This window comes from Theobroma cacao, chromosome 6, assembly GCF_053813885.1.
Source record: "Theobroma cacao isolate CCN51 chromosome 6, ASM5381388v1, whole genome shotgun sequence".
NCBI classification, from domain to species: Eukaryota; Viridiplantae; Streptophyta; class Magnoliopsida; order Malvales; family Malvaceae; genus Theobroma; species Theobroma cacao.
The window spans coordinates 26,494,570-26,518,662 of record NC_142644.1 but is presented as its reverse complement, the minus strand read 5'-3'; the positions used below and the strand labels follow the sequence as shown (position 1 = coordinate 26,518,662).

Genomic DNA, 24,093 nt, shown 5'->3' with positions numbered 1-24,093 from the left:
ATTGGAAAAGTCATATTTCGACAACTATTGAAAAAGGAAATGAGGGAAGCTGCCTAGCATGGATAAGAACATACTGAAGAATATTTGCCGCAACTGTGTCCCAAGACCGCTATTCTGGTGGCTGATCTGTGACTGCAAAAAGTTGAACATTACAGTGCAAAATGACAGGGATAATGTGATATTTTATACTTTGAAAACTAATTCCTTATATTTATGTTGGATATTTTTAAATAAATATGAGACATAATTTCATATTAGAATAAAAGGAAAAGTTATGATTATTGAAAATTAGAAAATAAAGGAAGGATTATATATGTTAAAAAAAAGTCACCTATATTGGAAAAGATAGTTGCGACTGTTTGAAATAAATACAAACTATGTCTGTTGGAAACAAGCGTCTAAACCTATAACAAAGTACTCTCCTTTACAAACAGAACATACAATAGAAAATAATAATATCTTTTCTTTCTTTCTCAAATATTCTCCAAGTCTTCATCTTTATCATTTTGTTACAGAAAAATTTTATAAAAGTTTGATAATCTTATCATACTCTAGTGAGTACTCAATGGATTGATTTCGTCAGTACAAAATGTCGTCAATCATTGAGTTTCATTGTATTTTCGATGTTTATACGCCAGTAACTTTTTTACACACTACAAGTGAGGGTGAATACAGTGGCACTGTCACAGCCTAATTTTCGGATCATGACCGACTCAAGGGCCCAATGGACTCGGCCCACTAAGCTCAAACAAACCTATTTACATGATCTTATACATTAATCCATATTCCTTTAGAGTCCGAAATTCATAATGCTCAATTACAATTCTTTTGAAAACAACTCATAAAACTCAATCATGTATTCATAGTGGCATCATCAACTATTATATACATACATATAATTTGAGAAGTGAATCTCAGCATTTCACAACAAGTAGTCATATACACGTAATTAGAACTTGACCGTTAGCGGAGTGACTCTGGGCACAATTGATAACACTTAGTGTTACGTTAAACCTACCAAGTAATGTATGGGGAAAAGCACCTCGTCCTAGGATCCAATCACCTTTAACTTAGAAAACCTAAAACATGAATTTTAAAAACGTGAGTACAAACTCAGTGAGTGAACATAGGAAGGGAACAAGCAACGTTAAGAAAGTTTAGAAATCATGATGCATTTAAGTTCGAAAACAATACAACTTAGTTCAAGTTCTTATTAAAATCCCTCCATTTAACCCCTAGTTATTAAATCATTTAATGATGAAGGAACCATATTCAGCATGAAATTGGAAAGAGAGGAAATTTTCAGCAATCATCCAAGCAAGGCAGTATAAACAGAATGTTTCTTGCTGCAATAAAATCAATTTACAAGTAAATGGAAAAATTTCAAGATTCATCATGCCATATAATCACATATTATAATCATAATCTTTCTATTGCATATACATATACTTAAGCATATATCAACTAGTATATCACCACATCTCATCCAGCTCCTGTGCATCCCCCCACATCGTGCACATAGCCGGACATCCCATCTCACCCAGCTCATATGCATCCCCCCACATTGTGCACATAGCCAAAGTCATCGTGTGCATCCCCCCACATCGTGCACACGGGTAGTGTCACCATCCATCTCCCTCACCATTGTCATCACCAACAAGTGCACCTCACCCTGCACATGCACGGTTGCATTTGTCACACAATTGCACCATTTATGACATTATATATATATATATATATATATATATATATATATATATATATCCACATTATACATAAGCATATGAATTCATCACACTATCCATTTTATAACATAAAAACATTTCATAAAGGTTTGTTCCTGTACAAGTTGTGGAAGAAAAACCAATAAAATATTTTAGAGGATTTAATCAAACATAAATGTGTATATCCTAAAACATTTTAATGCAAGTTCACTCACCTGGCAGCAACGAGATATTAAATCGTTATTTGTTCAGAGGTGTCTCTAACTATTTTCACTGGCCGGTTGCTCGATGTTTACTCTGGCACGCCACCACAGTACTCTAACCTTATCTTTGCACTTCCTAACAATAATACGAACTCAATATATTTAATTATATACGTATACGGGCAGCACTTCAATCAATTAATCCTTACTCAAATTTATATTTTTCATCCTATCATGAAACCATCTTCAATTAACTCACATCTTAATACACTTTTTACTAAAATTGCTTATATCCATTGCTTATGTAATTTCTTAAATTATATCACCGACAACTTAATTATGATGTCACGTGTCTACTTTAACCTTTCTAAATAATTTCCACTCAAATCCATCTTATATTTCCACATATAATCCACATACATGGCAGCAACAATCATTCTCACTTTCACTCGATTATTTTCTAGTTTACACGCTTCGTTATCTATGTAACTTTCAATACTTTGTTTCTCAATCCTCCATCCACAATATTCCTTTTTCATTTCTTTCAAACAACATGCCATACAATCTTAATAATTTTCAACTAGCTTAGACAAATAGATCCTTTCAACAACTGTAATTCCTCACAATATTCAACTAACCGTAGGCTTAAAAACATAGTGTTAAGCTTACCGTTTTCCTTTTCCACTTTGAGTCTTTCATGTACCCATGGGTTTATTGGCTTACATGTTACCAATTTTTCTCCAATCAAGCCAATTTTTGCTGCCACAAGACATTTATCTAAGTCACTAACTCATTTTCAAAGACTACTCAAGCCAAAAACAAGAATTCTTACCGTTCCTTGCTTGAATCACCAAAATCAAGCTTTTTCTTCATTTCTCTCTTTTTCTTTCTTCTCCTCCTAGGGTTTAGATATGTTGAAAATTGGGGTTAAAGGCTGTAAATTTAGTGCTTAAGAAGTTTGGAGAAGAAAGGAAAAGAAAACATGGAAAGGAAAGTGAAGAAAACTTGATTTCATGGTGGATAAAGAGAAAATGGCATGGAAGCTTCAAGAATGGCATGGAGCATGGAGGAGAAGAGGAAAAAATTTTGCTGGAGGAGATAAGAACGGTTTTGGGTTGAAAAAAATCAGAGTCAAAGCTTCCTTTAGAAGCTTGGACCAAACTTCACATAAAATTATTGTTTTGCCCTTTTTGTTTCTTTCCATTTTAATTTAGTCCTTCCAACACTCATTTAACTCTAACTTCCTTCTATTATCTTCTTCTACACATGTACAAACAAAGTATGAAGTTTGTACTCCAATGTGGTGTCTCCGTAATATTTAAAATATTTATTGACCCGCATTATCTTTACTTAATAAAGACACGCGGCCCCATTAACATCATTTTTTCTCCAAAATTTTCTCATTCTTCTTCTCCCCCACTTAGATTGACCATATACTCCTCCTTCATGGAATATTCTAACACTGAATAAAATATTATTTTATTCTAAAAATTTTCTCTTGTCTCTTTTTGTCTCCTTGGTACCCAAAATACCTTATTATGCCTCAATTCACTTTCGAATCACTTTTTATTTCGTAAATTCTTCTACGATAAAATATTATTATTTTATTATTATTTCTTCTCGTGCAAAATATTTTATTCCAACTGTTCCTTTTATCTTTCATCACTTTTAAACATTATAATTAACCTCAATTGGCATCTAATAAACTTTATTAGTCACCACATCAAGTACAGGGTATTACAAGCATTGATACGCATTTTGAACCCAATTTTTACATTTTTCAGTTCGGTGTCCTAACAATCTTAAAGTTTTATTTTCACTTAAACAATGGTTGCCGCAAGTGGAACACTAAGAGAATTGATTTCTAACTTTGTGAAATTGGACTAGTTTGATGGTGTTAACTTTCTATGATGGCAGAAGAATATGCATCTCCTACTGTCAACACTAAAAGTCGTCTATGTCTTGACAAAGCCTAGACCAAAAAAGGTGAAAATGAATTTGTTGCTACAACCATAGAAAGGAAGAAATGGGTTAATGCAAATTATATATGCAAGGGTCACATTTTAAATGGTCTGGCTGATGGCTTATTTCACACATCAGAATGAGGCTATTACAAATGAATTTTGGGACATATTAGAAGCTAGATACATGACAGAGGATGCAATAAGTAAGAAATTTATTGTTAGTCGCTTTAATAGTTATCAAATGGTCATAGATATTCTGTTATTAAACAACTACGTAAAAATGAAAAAAAAATGCTTAATCAGTTCAAACAATATAAAATAAACATGGATGAAGCCATAGTTGTATCCTCCATTATAGACAAACTTCCTCCTTCATGGAAAGACTTTAAAAGAAGTCTAAAACACAAGAAAGGAGAAATAATTCTTGAGGTTTTAGCAAATCATCTTTGAATTAAAGAGGGATATAGGAAACAAGAACAAGTTGTTGTTTCTGGTGAAGCTAAAGTATATGTTGTGGAGAAAAGGTAAACTGCTAAACTTGCCAAAAAGAAGTTTAAACAGATTGCCAATGGTCCAAAATTTAAAAGACAAAACAAAAATGCATACTTCCATTGCAAAAAACCATGACATTTCAAGAATAAATGTCAATTATTGAATAAGAAAAATGATTCATCAAGAAGAAATGCTTCTGAAAATTTTGTAGCCATGATTTCTGAAATCAATGTGCTTGAAGAAAATCATGCTTGGTGGATTGATTCTAGAGTAACAAAACATGTGTGCAATGATAAAAGTCTTTTCAAGAATTTCGCACCAAGTGAGTATGAAAATTTCCTATATATGGGAAATTCTTCTACAACAATGATTAAAGATAAAGGGATTGTTGAACTTGAATTCACTTATGGAAAAGTTTTAACTTTGAAATATGTATATTATGTTCCAGAAGTTAGGAAAAATTTAATGTTTGGAAGTCTATTAAATAAGTTTGGTTTCAAGCTTGTATTTGAGGCAAAAATTCATTCTGTCCAAAAGGAAAATTTTTGTTGGAACATGTTACATGTGTGATGAAATGTTCAAACTAAATATAGTTAATAATAATAAGAATAAAACAGTTATTTCTTCTTATATGGGTGAATCTTCTAATTTATGCGATTGTAGATTAGGACATCTAAATTATAAAAGATTGGATGATATGTATAAAATGGACTTAATTCCAAAATTTAATCCAAATATTGATATATGCAATGCATGCATGCTAACAAAAATAACTAGAAATCCTTTTTCTTAAGTTAAAGGAAATACTAAATTACTTGAACTAATAAATAGTGATGTATGTAATATGCATAGTACAGTTGCATTAGATGGAAAGAAATATTTTGTCACATTCATTGATGATTTCTTTAGATATTGCTATGTATATTTGCTGTATTCTAAAGATGAAGTACTTGATAAATTTAAGATTTATAAATCAAAAGTTGAATTACAATGTAAATCTTTTGTCTAGTGTTTAAGATTGGAAAAAGTGAATAATATTATAATTCAAGTTATTTTCCTCCACCAGGATCATCCATCATATTTCAACACCTTACACACCACAATATAATGGTGTGGCAGAAATGAAAAATAGGATCTTAACCAAAATAGTAAATGATATGTTATTATAATCAGGTCTTGGAAAAGGTTTTTGGAGAGAAACTCTATTGATAACTTGTCATATGTTAAGTAGAGTTCCTAAAAAGGAAAGTAAAATGCCCCATATGAGCAATGGAAGAAAAAGAAGCCAAACCTTAGTTATATGAAGGTTTGAGGATGTAAAGTTGTAGTTAAAGTTTCGAAACTCAAAAGAAAAAAATTGGGTGAAGAGAAATAGAATGCATATTCATAAGATATGCACAACATAGTAAAACATATAGGTTCATGGTAATTGAAACAAATGATTCAATTCCAATCAACATTGTTATTGAATCAAGAGATGCAATATTTGATAAAAATATATTCAAATTTGTTTCAAGACAACTACAACCATTATAATCAGTTCAATCAAATGTCATTCCGTTGATACAAAATGAAAATAATGATGAATCTAGTCTTAAAATAAGGAAAAGCAAAAAAGGTAAAAAGGTAAAAGATTTTGGTCCAGCCATTTACATATTCCTTGTAAAAGAAACAGGAGAAAATATTGACAATAAGATTTCTTCTTGTTTTAATTTGAAATCAGACACTGTTATATATGACGAGGCACTGTATTTTGGAAGGAAGCAATCAATGATGAGATGGACTCAATAATGGAAAATAATACTTGGATATCGGTTGATCTTCCACTTGGTTCCAAACCAATAGGTTGTAAATGGACTTTAAAAAAAAATGAAGGTAGATGAAACCATAGACAAGTTCAAAGCCAGATTAGTAGTCAAAGGCTTTACGAAAAAGTAAGGAATTGACTACTTTGATACTTATACTTCAATAGTAAGAATTGTTACAATTAGACTTCTAATTTCCCTTATATCAATTTATAAGTTGGTAATTCATCAAATAGATGTCAAAACAGCATTGTTAAATGATGAATTAGAAGAAGAAGTCTACATGGAACAACCAAAAGGATTTGTTGTTTCAAGACAAGAGCATAAAGTTTGTAAACTTGTCAAATCGTTGTTTGGGCTTAAATAAGCACCAAAACAATGACATCAAAAATTTAATGAAATCGTTTTAATTAATGGCTACAACACAAATGAATTTAACAAGTGCATAAATAGCAAATTCCAAAATAGCAAAGGTGTTATGCTTTGCTTATATGTGGATGATAAGCTAATTTTTTGTACGAATTTGGAAGAAGTCGATGAGACAAAGAAATTTTTGTCAAATAACTTTGCAATCAAAAGATATAGGTGTAGCAGATGTCATTTTAAAAATTAAAATATTTCGAGATGAAAATACCATAACTTTATCACAATCGCACTAAATTCAAAAAGTGCTTAAAAAGTTTTATCTTAGTAAATGTATACTAGCATCTATACCCATGGATCCTCAAATTAAATTAGTACCTAATGCTGGTAATGCTATTGATCAATTACAATATACAAGAGTAATTGGTTGCTTAATGTATGCAATGACATGTACAAGGCCAAATATAGCATTTGTTGTTGAAAAGTTAAGAATGTATACAAGTAATCCAAGTACTTTGCACTAACAAGCCATAAATCGAGTACTAAGATACTTAAAGAAAACATTCAATTATGGACGTTGCTATAATGGATATGCATCAGTACTAGAGAGATATTTGGATTCTAGTTGGATTACAAGTTTAAATGATCATGCTTCCACAAGTGGATGGATCAAAATTTTGATGAAATTGTTTTAGCCAGTGGCTAAAATATAAATGAATCTGACAAGTGTATATATAACAAACTTCAAAAAGGTAGAGATGTTATAATTTGTTTATATGTGGATGATATGCTATTTTTTTTTACGGATTTGGAATAAGTTGATGAGACAAAGAAGTTTTTGTCAAATAACTTTGCAATGAAATATATAGGTGCAGCGAATGTCATTCTAGAAATTAAAATATTTTGAGATAAAGATATCATGCTTGAGGGTGCCATTTCTTAGGGGTCCAAGAAATAAACGTATATAACAGATCTACCATGGCAGTCAAATTTATTACATTGGCTACTGCCACTTAGGAAGCCTAATGGCTAAGAAATTTATTATATGATATGCCTTTATGACCTAAACTAATTTCTCCAATTTATATTCGCTGTGATAGTGAAGCTACTTTAGCAAAAGCATATAGCCAAGTGTATAATGAAAAGTCTAGACATATTATATTAAGACATAGTTATGTTCAAAAATTAATTTCTGATGGAGTGATTACTATAACTTTTGTGAGGTCTAGTGAAAACTTCGTAGATCTTTTAACAAAAAGTCTTGTTAAAGATCTTGTACATAAGACCTTCAAAGGGATGAAGCTCAAGCTCATAAATTGAAAGTCATCCATGGTGAAAACTCGACTCAACGCTGGGTACAACGTCAAATCTTAAGTTCAATGAAACAAAGGATATCATCTGCATGTGGCTACTAGCACTATAATAAAATGTATTATATTTCATCCCAAGTAAAGTGTTATACATAAGGAAATAATGAATTATATATCTTAATAGACTCACAACATAAATTTGTTAGAATGCTTTAGTTATGGGGGCATTCTTGATGGGATCTACCTATGTGAGTGTGAAATGTGGCCGTTTCTAAGAGTTCAAGAGATTGGCTTTAACAGCATTGATGAAAAGAGGATATAAATGCATGGCCATAAAAGCGTTGTTGGATACTGTGCATTCATTAGTGTTGAAATCATTGTGTAAGATGTATTCGGTTAGCCATATAGAATAGCTAGTTCAAAGCATAATCTACTATGCAATTTCGGTTAACTTTAACATGTTTTCACTAAGTGAAAGTTCAATCGAAAGACACTTTCATTATGCAATTGATTTCCAATATTATCAAAAATTTAGATTAATTTGAAAATGATGGGAGATTGTTGGACATTTTCAAATAAATATGGGACACAATTCCATATTAGAGTAAAAGGAAAAGTTATGACTGTTCGAAATTAGGAAATAAGGGAAGGGTTATATCTGTTGGAAATAAAAAAGAAAAAGTCACGTATGTTGGAAAAGACCAACAGTTTCAACTGTTTGAAACAAACATAAACTGTACCTATTGAGAATAGACATATAAGCTTATAAAAAAGACCTTCCTTTACCAACAAAATGTACAACAGAAAACAATAGTATCTTTCCTTCTTTTCTCAAACATTTTTCAAGTTTTCTTCTATAATATTTTACTACATAAAAATTTTATAGAACTTTGATAAATTTGTCATACTCCAGTGAGTACTCAGTGGATTGATTTCATCGGTGTAAAACGTCGTCAATCACTAAACTTCATTGTATATTTGAGATTTATACACCTGTAACTTTTTTACACACTACAAGTGGGGACTAAGGATGGCAATGGATATCAGTTATATAGGGTAATGATACCTTATAACCGAGTTTGAGATGGATTTGGGTAGTGATTTCACTACCCGTATTGAGTTCGGGTAGGGTTCAAGTATCACCCCGAGAATATACGCTCAAACTCAATTACTATTTACAAATATTTTATTATTATTTTAATAATTAAATTAAAAATATATAATTTTTACCAACTCTACAAGTAATTCTTTTTATTAAAAACTAATAAATATATGAAAAGTATGGTTACTTTAATTATTAATATGATGACATTAATATATTTAAATTAAAAAATTATTAGATTATTAATTATGTTTAAATAATATAAATATCATATCATATTATAAAGAAATATAATTACTATTATATATAATACTTTTAATATAAATATATTCACTTTCTATTTTGTCTTACCATTACAAAAATTATAACTTAAAAAATTATTAATTATAATATATACACCATTGTTTATATAAACTTATAATATATGTACTTAAAGAGAGCTTTGGAGATTAAAATAGTTTTGGAACCTAACTATTTTTTTTTTAATTTCATGAAATTAAGGACAAATTCATATAATTAATTAAATTAATTCATGAAACTATGATTATTAATTAATTTGTAATGTCTTTTAATATATATAGTTTACATATTGAGTTAATTTATAATAAATATAATTACTATTATATATACAAAAATATTTTTAGTATATATATACTTTAAATATAAACATATTTACTTTCTATTTTGTATTAACATTACAAAAATTATAACTTATAAAATTATTAATTATAATAAATATTATTTTGTTTATATAAACATATAATATATAAACTTAAAGAGAAGTTATGAGATTAGAATAGTTTTAAAACTTAGTTATTGTTTTAAATTCAATATAATTAAGGATAAACTTATGTAGTTAATTAAATTAATTTATGAAACTATAATTATTAATTAACTTGTAATGCCTTTTAATATATATAATTTATATACATTAGCTTTATTTATAAGAAATATAATTACTATTGTATATATTAAAATACTTTTAGTATATATGTGTGTGTGTTCTTTAAATATAAACATATTTACTTTCTATTTTGTATTACCATTACAAAAATTATAACTTATAAAATTATTAATTACAATATATATATACATTTGTTTATATAAACTTATAATTAAGAAATCTAAAAGAAGTTGTGAGATTAAAATAATTTTGAAACATAGTTATTTTTTTTTAATTTCATGTAATTAAGAACAAACCCATATAGTTAATTAAATTAATTAATGAAATTATGATTATTAATTGACTTGTAATGTCTTCTAATATATATACTTTCTATACATTGGGTTCATTTATAAGAACTATAATTACTATTATATATATACTAAAAATATTTTGGTATATATACACTTTGAATATAAACATATTTACTTTCTATTTTGTGTTAACAATACAAAAATTATAACTTATAAAACTATTAATTATGTTTGAGATATTTTTTTATTATTTAAATTTTAATTTTAATATTTGTGTGCTTTTGTTAATTTAACTATTAGTAAATTATATAAAATATGTTAAAAAAATATTATTATATATGGATACAGTTACGGATTCAGATAATTTGGTACTCATGAATAGCATTTTAATATTTTTTACATAATCGGGTTTTTAAACGAGTTAGGATAATTATAAAGTAATAGGGATGCATTAGGGTTAAGATTAGAATAGTAATTTTCAAAAATATTCAAATAAAGTTAGGGTTTGAATATCTCAAAATAGTAGGTACCTTATTCGTTAACAACCCTAGTGGAGACAAATAAAACCTTAAAGACAGTGCCATTTATACACACCTTGAAACCAAGTTTTACATTTTTCAATTCAATGTCCTAACAATTTATGGTTATACATCAATAATCCAACAACCGCAAGTCTTTGTGGTCTGAAAATCAAAATATTGCCAACGCATAGCATGCGACAATTCACCTTATATATGTGTAGAGAGTACAGTTTCAAGGACTACAAAGTAAGCAGAAGGAAAAACAGCATAGAAGAAAGGTACCAAGTTCTGCTTGTAACATAATGACATGGTGTATTAGCAGCATGGAACAAACAATTCTACCTTCCATCTCCAATAATGTCAGCGAATTCAGTAACATTTGCTGGAGAGAGCACTGGTTCTGTCCCTGACATAGTCTTGCTCTTACCGCTCTTGATGTCACTGTTATCGGATGCAATGGATGTTTGTGTTTCTTCACTCATGAAGGTGCCTGTTATATCCTTAAAATGCCAATCAGTTAAATAACTTGGTTTTGACGTGACACTGCTCACTTCAATATCTCCAGCAAGCATAGCCACAACACGAGACATGGGCGGCCGCATCGCTGGTGATGCCTGAGTGCATAAAAGTGCCACTCCTATCATTCGGAGAGCTTCATTTTCATCAAACTCCACTAAAGATGGATCCACCAGACCCAAGCTTTGGTTATTTTCATGCAGGGTCCATGCCTAGAGACATCGTAGAAACAATATATAATCATGAGTAAGTCCTTTTAATTTTAAAAGGTACTTGAACAAATAGCACTACAAAGGGGGAAATTTTCCTTTTCATTACCCATTCAAGAAGATAAATCCTATCATTTTCTAGGCTATTGTCAGAGTTTGGTCTACCACTGACAATCTCCAAAGCAACAACACCAAAGCCAAAAACATCAGCCTTCTCAGTGAGATGCCCACGCATTGCATACTCCGGCGCCAGGTAACCACTTCAAGATAATTAAATTAAATGGTGAATGTTTATAGAAAATTCCTAAATCTAACCACGCATTATGGAGGGAGTCATGAACAAAAGGTTGAAGGGGCTTACATGGTTCCAGCAACCCGAGTGCTGATGTGCGTTTTCTTGTCATCATAAAGCTTTGCCAATCCAAAATCAGATATTTTTGGGCAGAGCTCTGCATCAAGCAAAATATTACTTGCCTTGACATCTCTATGGACAATCCTTGGCCTAGACTCCTCGTGAAGATAAGCTAGCCCTCTTGCAGTTGACAAGCAGACATTGAAGCGAGTTGGCCAATCAAGATGCAAGTAATTGTCTCCTGCATAATCCAAGAAGTCAGATAAACTTGTTCATTAATCAACTAAGGAATCAATTGGACTGCACATATACTGCATTTTCCTATCCAAAGACTGAACAAGAGAGAATAAATCTTGCACATGATTATCTTACGATTCCAATCCCATTCTTTTATGTTTTTGTTTGTAAAACAAAAAGTTGTATTATTATAGGTTAGAAATTTTAGAAACTGCAGAGGACATGGGTTCCAAAGGATATGGAGCATTAAATAATTACAGAATGTTCTTCATACCAAAGAGTGCCTGATCAAGACTTTTGTTTTCAAGATACTCGTAAACAAGAAGGCGCCTATTTCCTTCGATGCAGCACCCATATAGTTTGACAAGATTACGATGTTGCACTGCTGATATGGTAGCTATCTCAGTAGCAAATTGATCCTTCCCTTGGTGTGATGCTACTGAAAGTTGCTTCACAGCTACAACTCTCCCATCAGAAAGTGTTCCCTAAAACGTACTAAGATTTAGTAACAATGTAATAAATCATCCTCTATTAATCATTTTCATCATTATACATCAAGCTTTTACCATGGCTACATGCTAAAAATGTAAGACAGAGTTTACCTTGTATACAGGTCCAAATCCCCCTTCTCCTAACTTCCTTGAAGGACTGAAGTCTTCTGTGGCAGCTTTCAACTCAGAATAACTAAATGTGTTTGGTCTTGGGCCAATACCAAGAAATACTGCAGAGTAAGGTAAGGCAATTAGTAGGCTGTAAGTTGTAAGGATGAAATGCAATAAAACTTCTCTACTATTACCAATAACCATTATTAGATATATCTTTGAAAGACTAATGAAATTGGCTAGTGTATGGGAAGCATCCCAATTTTAAAGGCAGAAGGCTTTTCTCTTTCTCTTTTTTTAAAAAAAAAAGATTTTGGGGTGTTTTCAAATAAATTAATCCCAAAGAATGATATTGAATATAGGAGATCTAAAGGTGAGAACAGCTGCCTTGAACCTTAACCGCACTACAGGGCACAAGACACGTAATGTTTATAAAATTCCAAAACCAAGAAGGCTAAAATTCAAATTATTCAAGCTAATTTTCCAAGATATGCAGAATGCTTTATGTCTCCCCTATTTTCTTATCAGCACATGACAGGGTACTACTTTCTGTCAGTGAGCTTTTGATATCTTCTATCCATGGCAAGTATGTGCCTGTGCTCTCAAGGCCTTTGAAAACTAAGTTTTTTATTTGCAATAAACTAATCACTCCCCATTACTGTCAAGAGAGTGTAGAGGCTTTACTATACACATAGCATCCACTACCTCCCGCCTAGCTGAAAGGTGAAAAGTAACTCCTTCACTTATTCCCTCAAAATCTTGAATGAGATGATTCAATGTTCTAAATCAAGAAATTCAATGAGATGCATCTTTTTTCTGACATAGAATGACTACTATTGCTATATATATGTTTAATGATACACTGATGCTCTTACCTTCCTCATCATCATCTTCTTTTCTTCTCTTAACATAAATAATTGCAAATATAAGTATCAAAGCCACGACTGCAACAGGAACTGCAATACCAACAATCAATGCTGTCTGGTTTTTCTTTTTAGGAGTGCCTGGAGGTATCCCACTGACAGTTGGTTTGAAATCTGAGCAACAAAACAACCTTATTAGAAATAGCTAACAGAAGATATGCACATGAAGCACATAATACATGAAGATTCATAAGTTTTAAAGTGTCTTACTTGGAACAACACTAATAGCTGAAATGGATGGACCATAATAACCTTGTTCTGGTTCACAGCAGGTTCCCTTACCAGCCCAAAACAGGTGAATTTCAAGATGGTTCTCCGTTACATTAGCAGTGAAATTCTTAGTTATTGCTCTCTGAACCCCACCTGCCTCCTTTGATATATCAAAATCCCTTAATTGCCGGGTTCCCTGATGAAGCATTGATGAGATATTATAGCAGTAAGATTTCTAAATGTAAAATTAAGTGAAAATAATTGTGATCATAGAAACATCAGAAATAGAGGGCATGAATCATATGATCTACCACTGAGAATGGCATGAATTTCTACTTTAAATGAAAACTTACCTGAACATAAACATCGAAAACACGCCTTGCTAGACTCTTCCAAGTCTGCGTGCTTCGGTCTGGGAAACCTGTTTCTGCAAAGAACAAGTTTACAGTATAAAGCCCATTCTGAAGGCCTAGGCCATAGTATCTGAGCGATCCAGGGGATAGCCTTGAAGTCTGATACAGCTCCGGAGTGCCTGTATTTCTCACTTGTGCAAAGGTGTTTTCCACATACTTTTGATTTTGCCTGTCTGCAAACAAGCCAGCATTGCTAACTGCCCATTTCTGTGTACTGGTTACATTAAAAGATGCTGCACCAAAAGTAGTACTGTTCTCAGCCTCAAACACTATCCCATTAGATATCATCTGTGGGCCACCGCACTTGATCGAGAAGTTTGCATCTGCCAATGCCAACATTGAAATATGTTAGCGAAGTACTAAGCATTTGTCATGATTAATCTATATATAATTGAAACCTCAAAAACAAATGCCGGTTCCAAAGTTGCAGCTAAGCTTACATCGTGGAGTGTTTCTATTGCATGGAAAGCTTCTTTGAAGGCATTCTAATCCTTGTAAAAGCCTGTGGAATTTCAAAGCAATTACTGGATTAGGCATTCTAAAATCAATGCATCACATAACAGAGATAGTAGAAAGCATTTGGTTTCATAGATGTACAACAATTCTTTCCAGATAGTTTCACAATTTTACTCATTGGGAAAATATGGAAAGAAGGGAAAAACAGGGTGCCACAGGATGATAACTCACCTTATGTTTGAGCTGTTGGATGTGAAGTTATTGGCCACCAAATTCCTACATAAAATGTCATGAAACAACCTCTTAACAATTTCTTTTAAGTATATGTCCTAAATCTTTTTGACAATGTGTGAACAAAGTACACCATTAAATATTGGCATTGATTTGCAATTGGTTCCTTTTAACATTAAGATATCAATTATAAGAAAGTAAGCTCCATTTGAGCACCAAAAAAGCCTTAAGCTTCAAAGCAAAGTGTTAAAATAAGAAAAGAAAGGTAACTAAAGGAAGTATCATGGTTTAAGGTACATACAGTTGTAAGCCTGAGTTTATCCATGATGGCAAGTTTCCTGATAGAAAATTGTATGATAAATCTCTGCATAGAGAAGTACATTAGCAAAAAGTGAGTAGGAGTATGAACATATTACCACCAACAGGATTTAACTGCTTTTACTGTTTGATGGTTCTCTAGGTGGATGATACTGACTGATGGCTTCAATTATGGTTAATACCAGATGGTGGATGTTTAAGAATAACATTCAATGAAAAAGAAACTTCTAAGTGTACTTGCATAGAGGATTTACCCAGCATCTACTTCCCCAATCCTCTTCCATCAGGGAAGAAAAGGGAGATTAAAACATGCAACGTAATGATTACGGAAAATGGTGAGGAACATAAGAAGCTGCTATGCAAAATTCTTTTTGAGAATTTTATTTGTAGCCACTCAAAACCATAAACCAATTTAGCAAATCAAGCAATGCAACCTACAAGAGATTTGTTTTTTGACTAATCTATTTCCTTTTTCTCTCATCCAAGAATTTAGCAAAAATGCATCTTCAGGATGATGCCATTGCAAAATTATAAGTGGTTGCAGTAACAGATGGTTGTCCTTAGTCAACTCATGCCATCCAATGTATGCTACAAGAGATACCAGCCCCTACAACTTCCCAAACCCTCCTTTTCCTCCAAAGGGGAGATGACATTGTTTTATTGGGAGACTAGTTTATGCATCGTGTGAGAATTAACAACATCAGTCAGCAGAATAATGCCAAACTGATGCAATAAAATAAGTTCGTTTGATAGGATGACTTACATAGTCTGAAGAGTATCGCTCTTTTGGGTGGGAAGGGTACCTGACAGACTATTATTTCCAAGAAACCTGGCCAGTTTAATAGAAGAAACAACAGAGGAGAATGATGTTATCTATATAAAACTTACAGCTCACAAAAAGTCCAAGATACATAAAATGAGATTTTTAGCAATTGAAGGGATGGTTTTTTTAAAGCTTACAAGTTTTCAAGAGAATTCATATTGAACAAAGCACTTGGAATTTGGCCTGTTAAGTTGTTGAAACTAAAATCCCTGGAAGAAGACAGAAATTAAAAAATAAATAAATAAAGCAGAAGCAAATATGATAAATTACGGAAGCAGTTAATTTGTAAATAAAACTTACAGCTTTTGTAAAGATTGTAATTCCGTGATAAAAGATGGCAAATTACCAGTGAGTAAGACATTTCTTAGAACTCTACAGGAAATAAAAAGAAACAAAAAAAAAAGCTTAATAAGTCTTTTAGTCGACAAATTTAGATGAAAACATTCATTTTCCTTTCCCAAAATGAAGTAACAGATGAGTACAAGAAGTAAAGAGTATGCTTAACTCACAAGTCAGTCAAGTTCCTTAGATTTCTTACAAAACCAAGAGAAGAGCTTCCATTGTATATACCACCAATTCGCCTACATGATTATATACAAGCATCAAAGACACATTCCTATATACATGCATGCACAACTATGCAGAAAAAGCGAAAGAGCCCCAAAGTGTAGGAAAGTGTCAGAAAAAACAAGATATCTACTCACAAAGACGTCAATGAGGTCAAGTTCGCAAAACTGGATGGTATTGGTCCTGCAAAAGAGTTCCCTTCCAATCTCCTGTATAAACATGTGACAGATCACTAGTCAAACTGATGAAAAATCTAGGCAGAGCTATCCTTAATGCTGATTCAGGGAGAACTAATTTGAAAGATTAACTAAAAAGTTTCATAACATACAATGTTGTAAGCTTTGTCCAGTTATTGCCAATAAAGTTGGGTATGTTGCCTGTGAAAGCAACGTCAGATGCCCACCTGAAATTCAGCAAAGCTCACTGTTAATAAGGTAACGTAAGGCAATTTGCAGGTCCTGGAGACACAAAAGGCAATAAACATATGGAAGGGTTACAATCGCTAGGTCTTTCTTACACAGTTTCCAGTTTTTCAAGGTTAGCAAATGTTGAGGGAATCTCGCCACCCAATCCACAACTGTTAATGTAACTGTCACATTTATACACCAATGTTGTTATAATTTCACATGGTAAACCTGTTAACAAAATCACCTACAAAGAACTAAAGAAAGTTAGACCTTACATTTCTTGAAGGTTGACTAAATTACCAAGTTCCGGAGGGAGTGTTCCTGAGAAATTATTATGACCAAAAGACCTGCATGACATAGATTCACATAAATACGTTTTGCAGAAATCATATATAAGAACCGATTTGTATTCATACCATACAATGTATATACCTGAATGGATACAAATCATGCAATTTTAACAAAAGAGAGAACAAATCAGAAAACTTTTCAAGAGATTTCACAACTAACCCTTTTGAGGAGTCTCATCGGAAATTGTAATTTAAATAAGGTGTATTAAGAAAGATGTCTGAGTGGCATACCAAATTTTCTGTTGTGAGGTGGTTCTTCTCTATGTTCTGATGTTTTGGTTATACAACAATGATTGTGAATGATTATGATTGCAATCAGTGAAATCTTATGTTTGACTGTAAATAAAGTTGGATAATCTCATACAGATGAAGTGATCGAATTAAACAGGAAGTGTAAATTACTTATATCCTTAAATTTAATAGAGAAGAACTGATTATATCTAGTTTAGACATGTGGTATTAAAGCAACAGCACTTTGGCAGAACATGTACGAGGCAACTACATCTACAAGCAGCAGTATCCTTCAAATCAAAAGCTAGAACAATTGTATTCCTTGGCAAGTATGAAAGACAATATCAATTAATTTATTCTTTAAGGCATATGGTAGCATAAAAGAGTAAATATTTGCCTAAAAACCAGAACTAATTGATTCTTTAAGGTGACGAAAGGACCCCGTTTCATTTTTAGAGAGTTTTTTCAAGTCTTACAGCATATTTAGCGCCTTAAGACTTCCAAGCTCCTTTGGAATGGGTCCCGAGAAATCATTGTGGGCAATTGACCTGTACAAATTAAAACAAATAAATAATCTCCAGAATAGTGTCTCCTTGAACATAAGAAGTTTGCAATAATAATATTTTAAATGAGTAGCATCTTATATTTCAAGTGTGCACAATTACCATCTCAAAAATAAATGAAACATATTGTACCATAAAAAAAAAAAGGAAAAATATACGCGAAAATCAGGAAAAAGAATGATTTTCTATGCTAGTATAAAAGAGAGAGGAGTTTAACACTTTAGTGGTTCATCTTCGTTACAAAAGCCACGCTTCTATGTATGACAGGGAATGAGAGTAAATTTATGAGTTCCACTAGTTATTAGTTGAAGGTAATCCCATAGTTGAAACCTACAACTGAATTAGGCTTGGAAGTGGCCTTTTTTTCCTCCTTTCTTTATTATGTTGATAATCCTTAACTACTGTTATTGGAAACTTGTTGTTAAGGCCTGAACACCATCACAAAGCTAGATAGATTTTGCAAATTTCAGAGATAATGTTGTACCAAAAAGGAGACCAGCCTTCAGCACTTACAATATCTCTAGTCTAGACATGTTTCCAATAAAGGCTGGCAAGGGACCACTAAAGAAGTTTTGATCAATCTTCCTGCATCATCAAACAAGGAATAATTGTTAGTTACTCTCCCATTATGATGAATACAATTAGCTATTTACCATGATTAAAGGACATCCTTACAGTTACTGATATGGTAAATACTATAAAATCTGTATTCATTTGGAAATCTTAAAAATCGAGGAGAAACAGAGAGGGAAAAGAACATTCTTACAAGAATGTCAGAAAAGGAAAATCCAAAAGCTCCTCTGGTATCACTCCTCGTCTATCCAGAGCGTATACCCTCCTGACAAAAGTGTATAAACATGTAAACCATTCCACAAGGCTATTGATTCAAGTCACCATAAGGTGAATTCATTTGGTATGCGGCAGGATTACTTGCAACACAATGTGATTCAAAAAGATTTCTAATTAAACTAGAATACATGAAAACCTTATGCTTAAATCTTTCCGGAAGATCCATTTCAATATTACTAGTCAATATGGACTAGTTGGAGCTGGTCCTTGGCCTTATTTTAACTGGTACTACAATTTTTTTTTTTTTTTGAAAATTAACTGGTACTTCAATATTAATGACTTAATATTTATGTAGTATCTGGTAAAAGAGGAAATGGAGAAGAGAGTGAGAGTGCAAGCATACAGTCTGGTGATGTGGCAGAGAGTGTTGCTGTTGAAAGAACAATCACATCTGATAGCTGGGTTATTTTCAGGATCTTCAAGCACAGAATCACTTGGACTAAGTGCAAGCCCACTGCATGGCTCTCCACTGATGTTCCATGATGCCACAGCTTGTGTATCCCATTTTTGAAAGATTGTGTTCAATGCCCTCACTGTTTCCCATTAATAATAATCCAAGAAAAATTAAAACATGTTAGGACATTACCGACATAATTAATTATGGCTAAGAATACAGAATTCTATCAGAAATAATAATTACTATTAACATTTCTACTTGATATTTTAAAACTTAGCTTGAAGATTCTAATACTAAAATGATTGTCAGAAGAGGGGAAACTTTTCCATTTTATATTAATATATCATACTAATTATCATTCTATACTATAATATATTTAGTCAAATCCGTAATTGAGTTGATCAAACATAATTTTAATTACTATAGTTTTTTTTTTTTTTTGCCTATAATTAATTACTTTGTTCATATTCTCTAAAACTAAAGTCAAATATAGTATTAATATTTAGTCGTGGAAGAACACTTGGTCAAAAGTGCATATTTTTCTCTGTCTAAAGGCAATAAAGCATACAGTGAAATATGAGACCATTTGGAAGCAAAACTGAACTTTGATCAAACTTCTTCTTTGTTTTTTTTCAAAGGTCAATGACACATGTAAACATGCTAAACCCATATTTCCCCCTTTTTCCATTTTACAAATTGTTCAAGAGCTTCTTAATTAACTGGAAATAGTTAAGGAAAAAGATAATTGGCTTGCAGCCTCAAAACAGAAGGTTTTAATTAACCTACTAATATATATATTTATTTCACTTGTATTAAAATTTAAGTCCAAAATTCAATTCTCAGGGAACTTATTAGTAGAAAATAGCGATGAATTTCTTCATGTGCAGCTAAATTGTGAATCATGACAGAAATAAAAGAGCTATTAATTACGTTTGTGTACGTAGCTGATACCAAGAATTTAGCCTATGTGTAACCCTTAAGCAGAATTATCAAGGCTAAAGAGTGTTCAAAGATGGAAAAATATTTCTGTTGACAATAACAACCAATTATAATCAACGTTCATAAAGCAAAAGCGAAAGGTCAAAGGATTCACATTTGGTCAATGAAAACGACAGTTCTAAATTGTACAACCTGGCTGGGTGCATGCGGCAAGGACAAGATACAAATTAGAATCTTTTCTCAGCATAATCAAATCAAACACAATACGAAAATGACAATACTGTTAAAAAAGTTTTATATATTGTGGTTATTAACTTTAGGAGAATTAACAGTAAGCAGTAACGGTCAACAATTTCTAATTAAATGTTTGACAAAGAGATGAATGAGATAACTTGTATGTTGGCAATGGGACCAAATTCTTTGATGATAATTTTTTTTTTTTTTTATGGGCTTTGATCAAAGAAGACAGCGAATGGAAGGCGGCAGCTTTCAAAAGTTTCAGCATGCTTACGCACTCTGATAGAAACGACAAGTTAAACGCATACATACAATCGCCTGATGAAGACTTTAGTGGAAGAGAGAGACTTCTTTTGAACTGCACAGCATAAATATAATCATATTTGCACCACTTGACATGGGGGTCCATTCTTAAACAACGTGAGTTAATATAATAATATTTTTTAACCGAAATAATAGCATGATTGCTTTTGAAAATATCTATGACTATTGGTTTTGATTTGCCCAATAAGAGGTTAATTATTAGTGTTACATTTCGTACCTTAAGAAAATTTCAAAGCAAGCAATAAAAACTTCTGAACCAGTTTGAACTTCTGCGCACAAGCATAGCTTAATATTCCAAGAATTTCCATTAAATAGATGAACTTCAATATTGTAAAAGCACCCAGATATGAATTTATTGAGGAAAAAAATGGATGACTGAATTCAATTAAAATTTCGATGATCTGGACAAACTCGTTTGGATTTTAAGAAACGAAAGGTATATATGAATGTTGCTTCACCATTATCATGCCAAAATAACAAACATACAATGATTCAGATAATATTTTTAAAGATCATTAGTTAGAAGTTTATAGTGGCATCTGTCTGTACTTGTTAGGCAAACGAATATTCGGATGGCAACTAACTGGTATAAAAAATTCTGACACAACCTACCACTTCCAAAAGAAAACCAAAATTTATCTGTAATTAACTTTTGTCTGAGAGCTAGGCAGAGAGAGAGAGAGAGAGAGAGAGAGAGTTACGGAGTGGATTCATAACTGAAGATTAATTAGCAAAAGACAGCTGATATCTAAGGAGTTCGGATAGTTTCGGTATATTCCTAGTTTGAGAATTGAACATAGATGATCTTGATATGATACGATGGTATTTCATTTGTTTCTTATATGATTACCTGTTCCGCTGTTTTCTACTAATTCTACTAACATGCTTGAAGATTGCATAGCTTGGATTCTGCAGAGACATATATATCTAGATATAAAGAGAGAGAAACAGAGAAAGAGACTGAGAAATCAGTACCTTCAGAGGGGTCAGTGGTAGCATTCTGGGCATTGGATTTGCTGCACGAAAAGAAGACAATGAAGAGCAGAAGGCATATGGAAGAAGACGGTGGCTTCAGCCTCAAAATCATATTTTCTCTCTTCACAGACAGGATGTTGGACGTTTGCTCCTGCTTCTCAGTCACCTCCTATTAACCTCTCGTTGTGCGGAGGTAGAAAGCATCGACTCGGAGCTAGCTTGGTCAATACGAAGCAATTAACAAAAATATTTAAACTCTGGAGCTATTTGTTGATTTTGGCACGAGTTACCAACCGTTTGTCAGCGTGTTCTCAATTATAATTGGAAGTTGGCAATGTGAGGAAAACACTATAAGCCTACCACTGACTTCCATAGGCCGCAGAAAGCTGTGTGCTGTACGTGCTATGCCAGATAGGAAGTGGTCTCTGCCTCCTCGGGGTTGGGACTTGGGAGCTTTATCCAAGTTCAGTTTATCATATTTTACTGTTTAAGTCAAGTCAAACGCAGTGCTTGTCGCTGGATTCTAGGTGAAAGGATTGATCTTCTTTGCATGAAAGTTTCTGCAAGTCGACTCATCATGGTTGATATGAAAAGTCGCCTTGACGCCTAGTGTTTATTTTGTAAGACACTAGATCAGTTAAATTGCATACTCGCTTTTTCATTTGAAACTGTAAACTGAAATTCTTATAGTTATATAAAAAATAAGTTAAAATGGCATAAATAAGAAAATTTGTAAAGATTAATAATAAATTATGCACTACGCATGGGAGGGCAGTAGGAGCCATCTTGTCCCAATCCTAATCAGGGCGATCTTTGGGTAAAGTTACTCAAGTAAGACTTTTAGATCCCAAAATTGGAAGGTTTTATAATTTTATAATAATTATATTAAAAATATATAAAATTAAAATAATTAATAAAATATTTACATATTCTCTCATATTTAATATATATATATATATATATATATTCTCTCATTTTCGCATCTTATTAATTTTTAATTATTTATCTCATTTTTCATTAAAAATAAATAATTAATAAAATGATATATTTTTTAACTTCTCTAATTATATATCAAATAAATTTTAATTTTTTATTTTTCAATTCCTACAATAATAATAATTCTCAACAATTAAAAAGTGAATTTGCATCCACTATGATTTTTTATAAAAAAAATTACATCAAAAATGAATATAAAACTTAAATTTTGTAATACACGTATCATTCATACAAAAAATCAATTTGATGAGAATGTTTTTAATGAAATAACAAGATCTCTTGAAAAATCATTTAGAATTGATTACTTTTTATATATATTAGAACAAATAATTTTTTCACTTTGAAGTAGATTTGAACAACTTAAGATAAATGAAAGTATTTTTAATTTTTTATTTAATAGTAAAAAGTTTTTATTTTTATACATATCATGTAGGCTAAAAAGATCTTACATTTTTATACAAGATAATCCTAGCTTATCATTTTCTAGAAGAGGAAGAAGGTCCAAAGGCGGATTGGTTAACACCATAGTCCTAAATTTACAATTTTGGGCTAAATTTGCAAGGAAATCAACACATTTATTCCCTTCTCTAAGTATATGTCAAACTTTTATGATTCATCCTCCCTGTGTTATAGCAATCACATCTTGAATCAATGTATAGTAAGGGTGAGCAGCTTCAACCCCTTTCTTCAGAAAGTGAACTACCAACGCTGCATCAAGTTTAATTACAACTTGGGTTAGGTCCATTGATTTTGTCAAAAATAAGCCTTCTCTAATACCCCAGAGTTTCGCCATCAAACTATCAGTCATGCCAATGTTTGACACAGATCCATCAATCCATTCTTCGCCACTATTAAATATGAGCTCACCAGCGAAAGCACATTCTGAACTGGACTTAACAACCCATTTGTATTCAGAATAAATTGACTCAATTGTGGTGGGTGCCACTTAAAAAAAAAAAAATAGACGTATTGACTATATTATTCATTAAAAAAATTAAAAAACTTGATTATAAAATTTTAATTAGAAATTTTATATTTTAAAAAAATTAAAAGAATAAAATTTTAATAAATATTTTTTAAGTTTAGTAAAAATTTTAATTTAAATGTTTTACTTTAAATCTTTGATTTTAATGAACCGTCTCTGATTCGATCCGAGCCGAGTACATATATTTGGAGCTCCAACATGAAATCCTATTATCTACCGATATACATTTTTCCATGAACCAGAACGGGCGGTCAGAGGAGAAGGGAATCAAGATGTAAATAAAGTGACTGCTGTCCGAGGAA

General features: G+C 31.8%; 1 protein-coding gene and 2 long non-coding RNA genes across 3 annotated transcripts; 1 reads left to right on the top strand and 2 right to left on the bottom strand.

Moving 5' to 3' along the window:
* Positions 1–1,339: 1,339 nt before the first annotated feature.
* Positions 1,340–2,029, bottom strand: LOC148762235 (uncharacterized). Its single transcript, XR_016026932.1, has 2 exons — positions 1,940–2,029; positions 1,340–1,672 (listed from the first exon to the last, which is right to left on the bottom strand). It is a non-coding gene; the product is annotated as an uncharacterized LOC148762235 (long non-coding RNA).
* Positions 2,030–10,743: 8,714 nt separating this feature from the next.
* Positions 10,744–22,412, bottom strand: LOC18596353 (putative LRR receptor-like serine/threonine-protein kinase At1g56130). Its single transcript, XM_018123073.2, has 24 exons — positions 21,811–22,412; positions 19,282–19,471; positions 18,856–18,927; positions 18,603–18,674; positions 18,003–18,074; positions 17,221–17,292; positions 17,056–17,127; positions 16,867–16,941; positions 16,676–16,747; positions 16,481–16,552; positions 16,272–16,343; positions 16,109–16,180; positions 15,912–15,977; positions 15,132–15,194; positions 14,831–14,875; positions 14,584–14,645; positions 14,084–14,466; positions 13,731–13,926; positions 13,473–13,634; positions 12,598–12,716; positions 12,270–12,480; positions 11,768–11,999; positions 11,516–11,666; positions 10,744–11,409 (listed from the first exon to the last, which is right to left on the bottom strand). The coding sequence occupies exons 1-24, from the start codon at positions 21,920–21,922 to the stop codon at positions 11,020–11,022; spliced, it is 3,105 nt and encodes a 1,034-aa protein (XP_017978562.2). The 5' UTR covers positions 21,923–22,412; the 3' UTR covers positions 10,744–11,019.
* LOC148762234 (uncharacterized) lies at positions 21,126–22,478 on the top strand. Its single transcript, XR_016027127.1, has 2 exons — positions 21,126–21,605; positions 21,728–22,478. It is a non-coding gene; the product is annotated as an uncharacterized LOC148762234 (long non-coding RNA).
* The last annotated feature ends 1,615 nt before the right edge of the window (positions 22,479–24,093 follow it).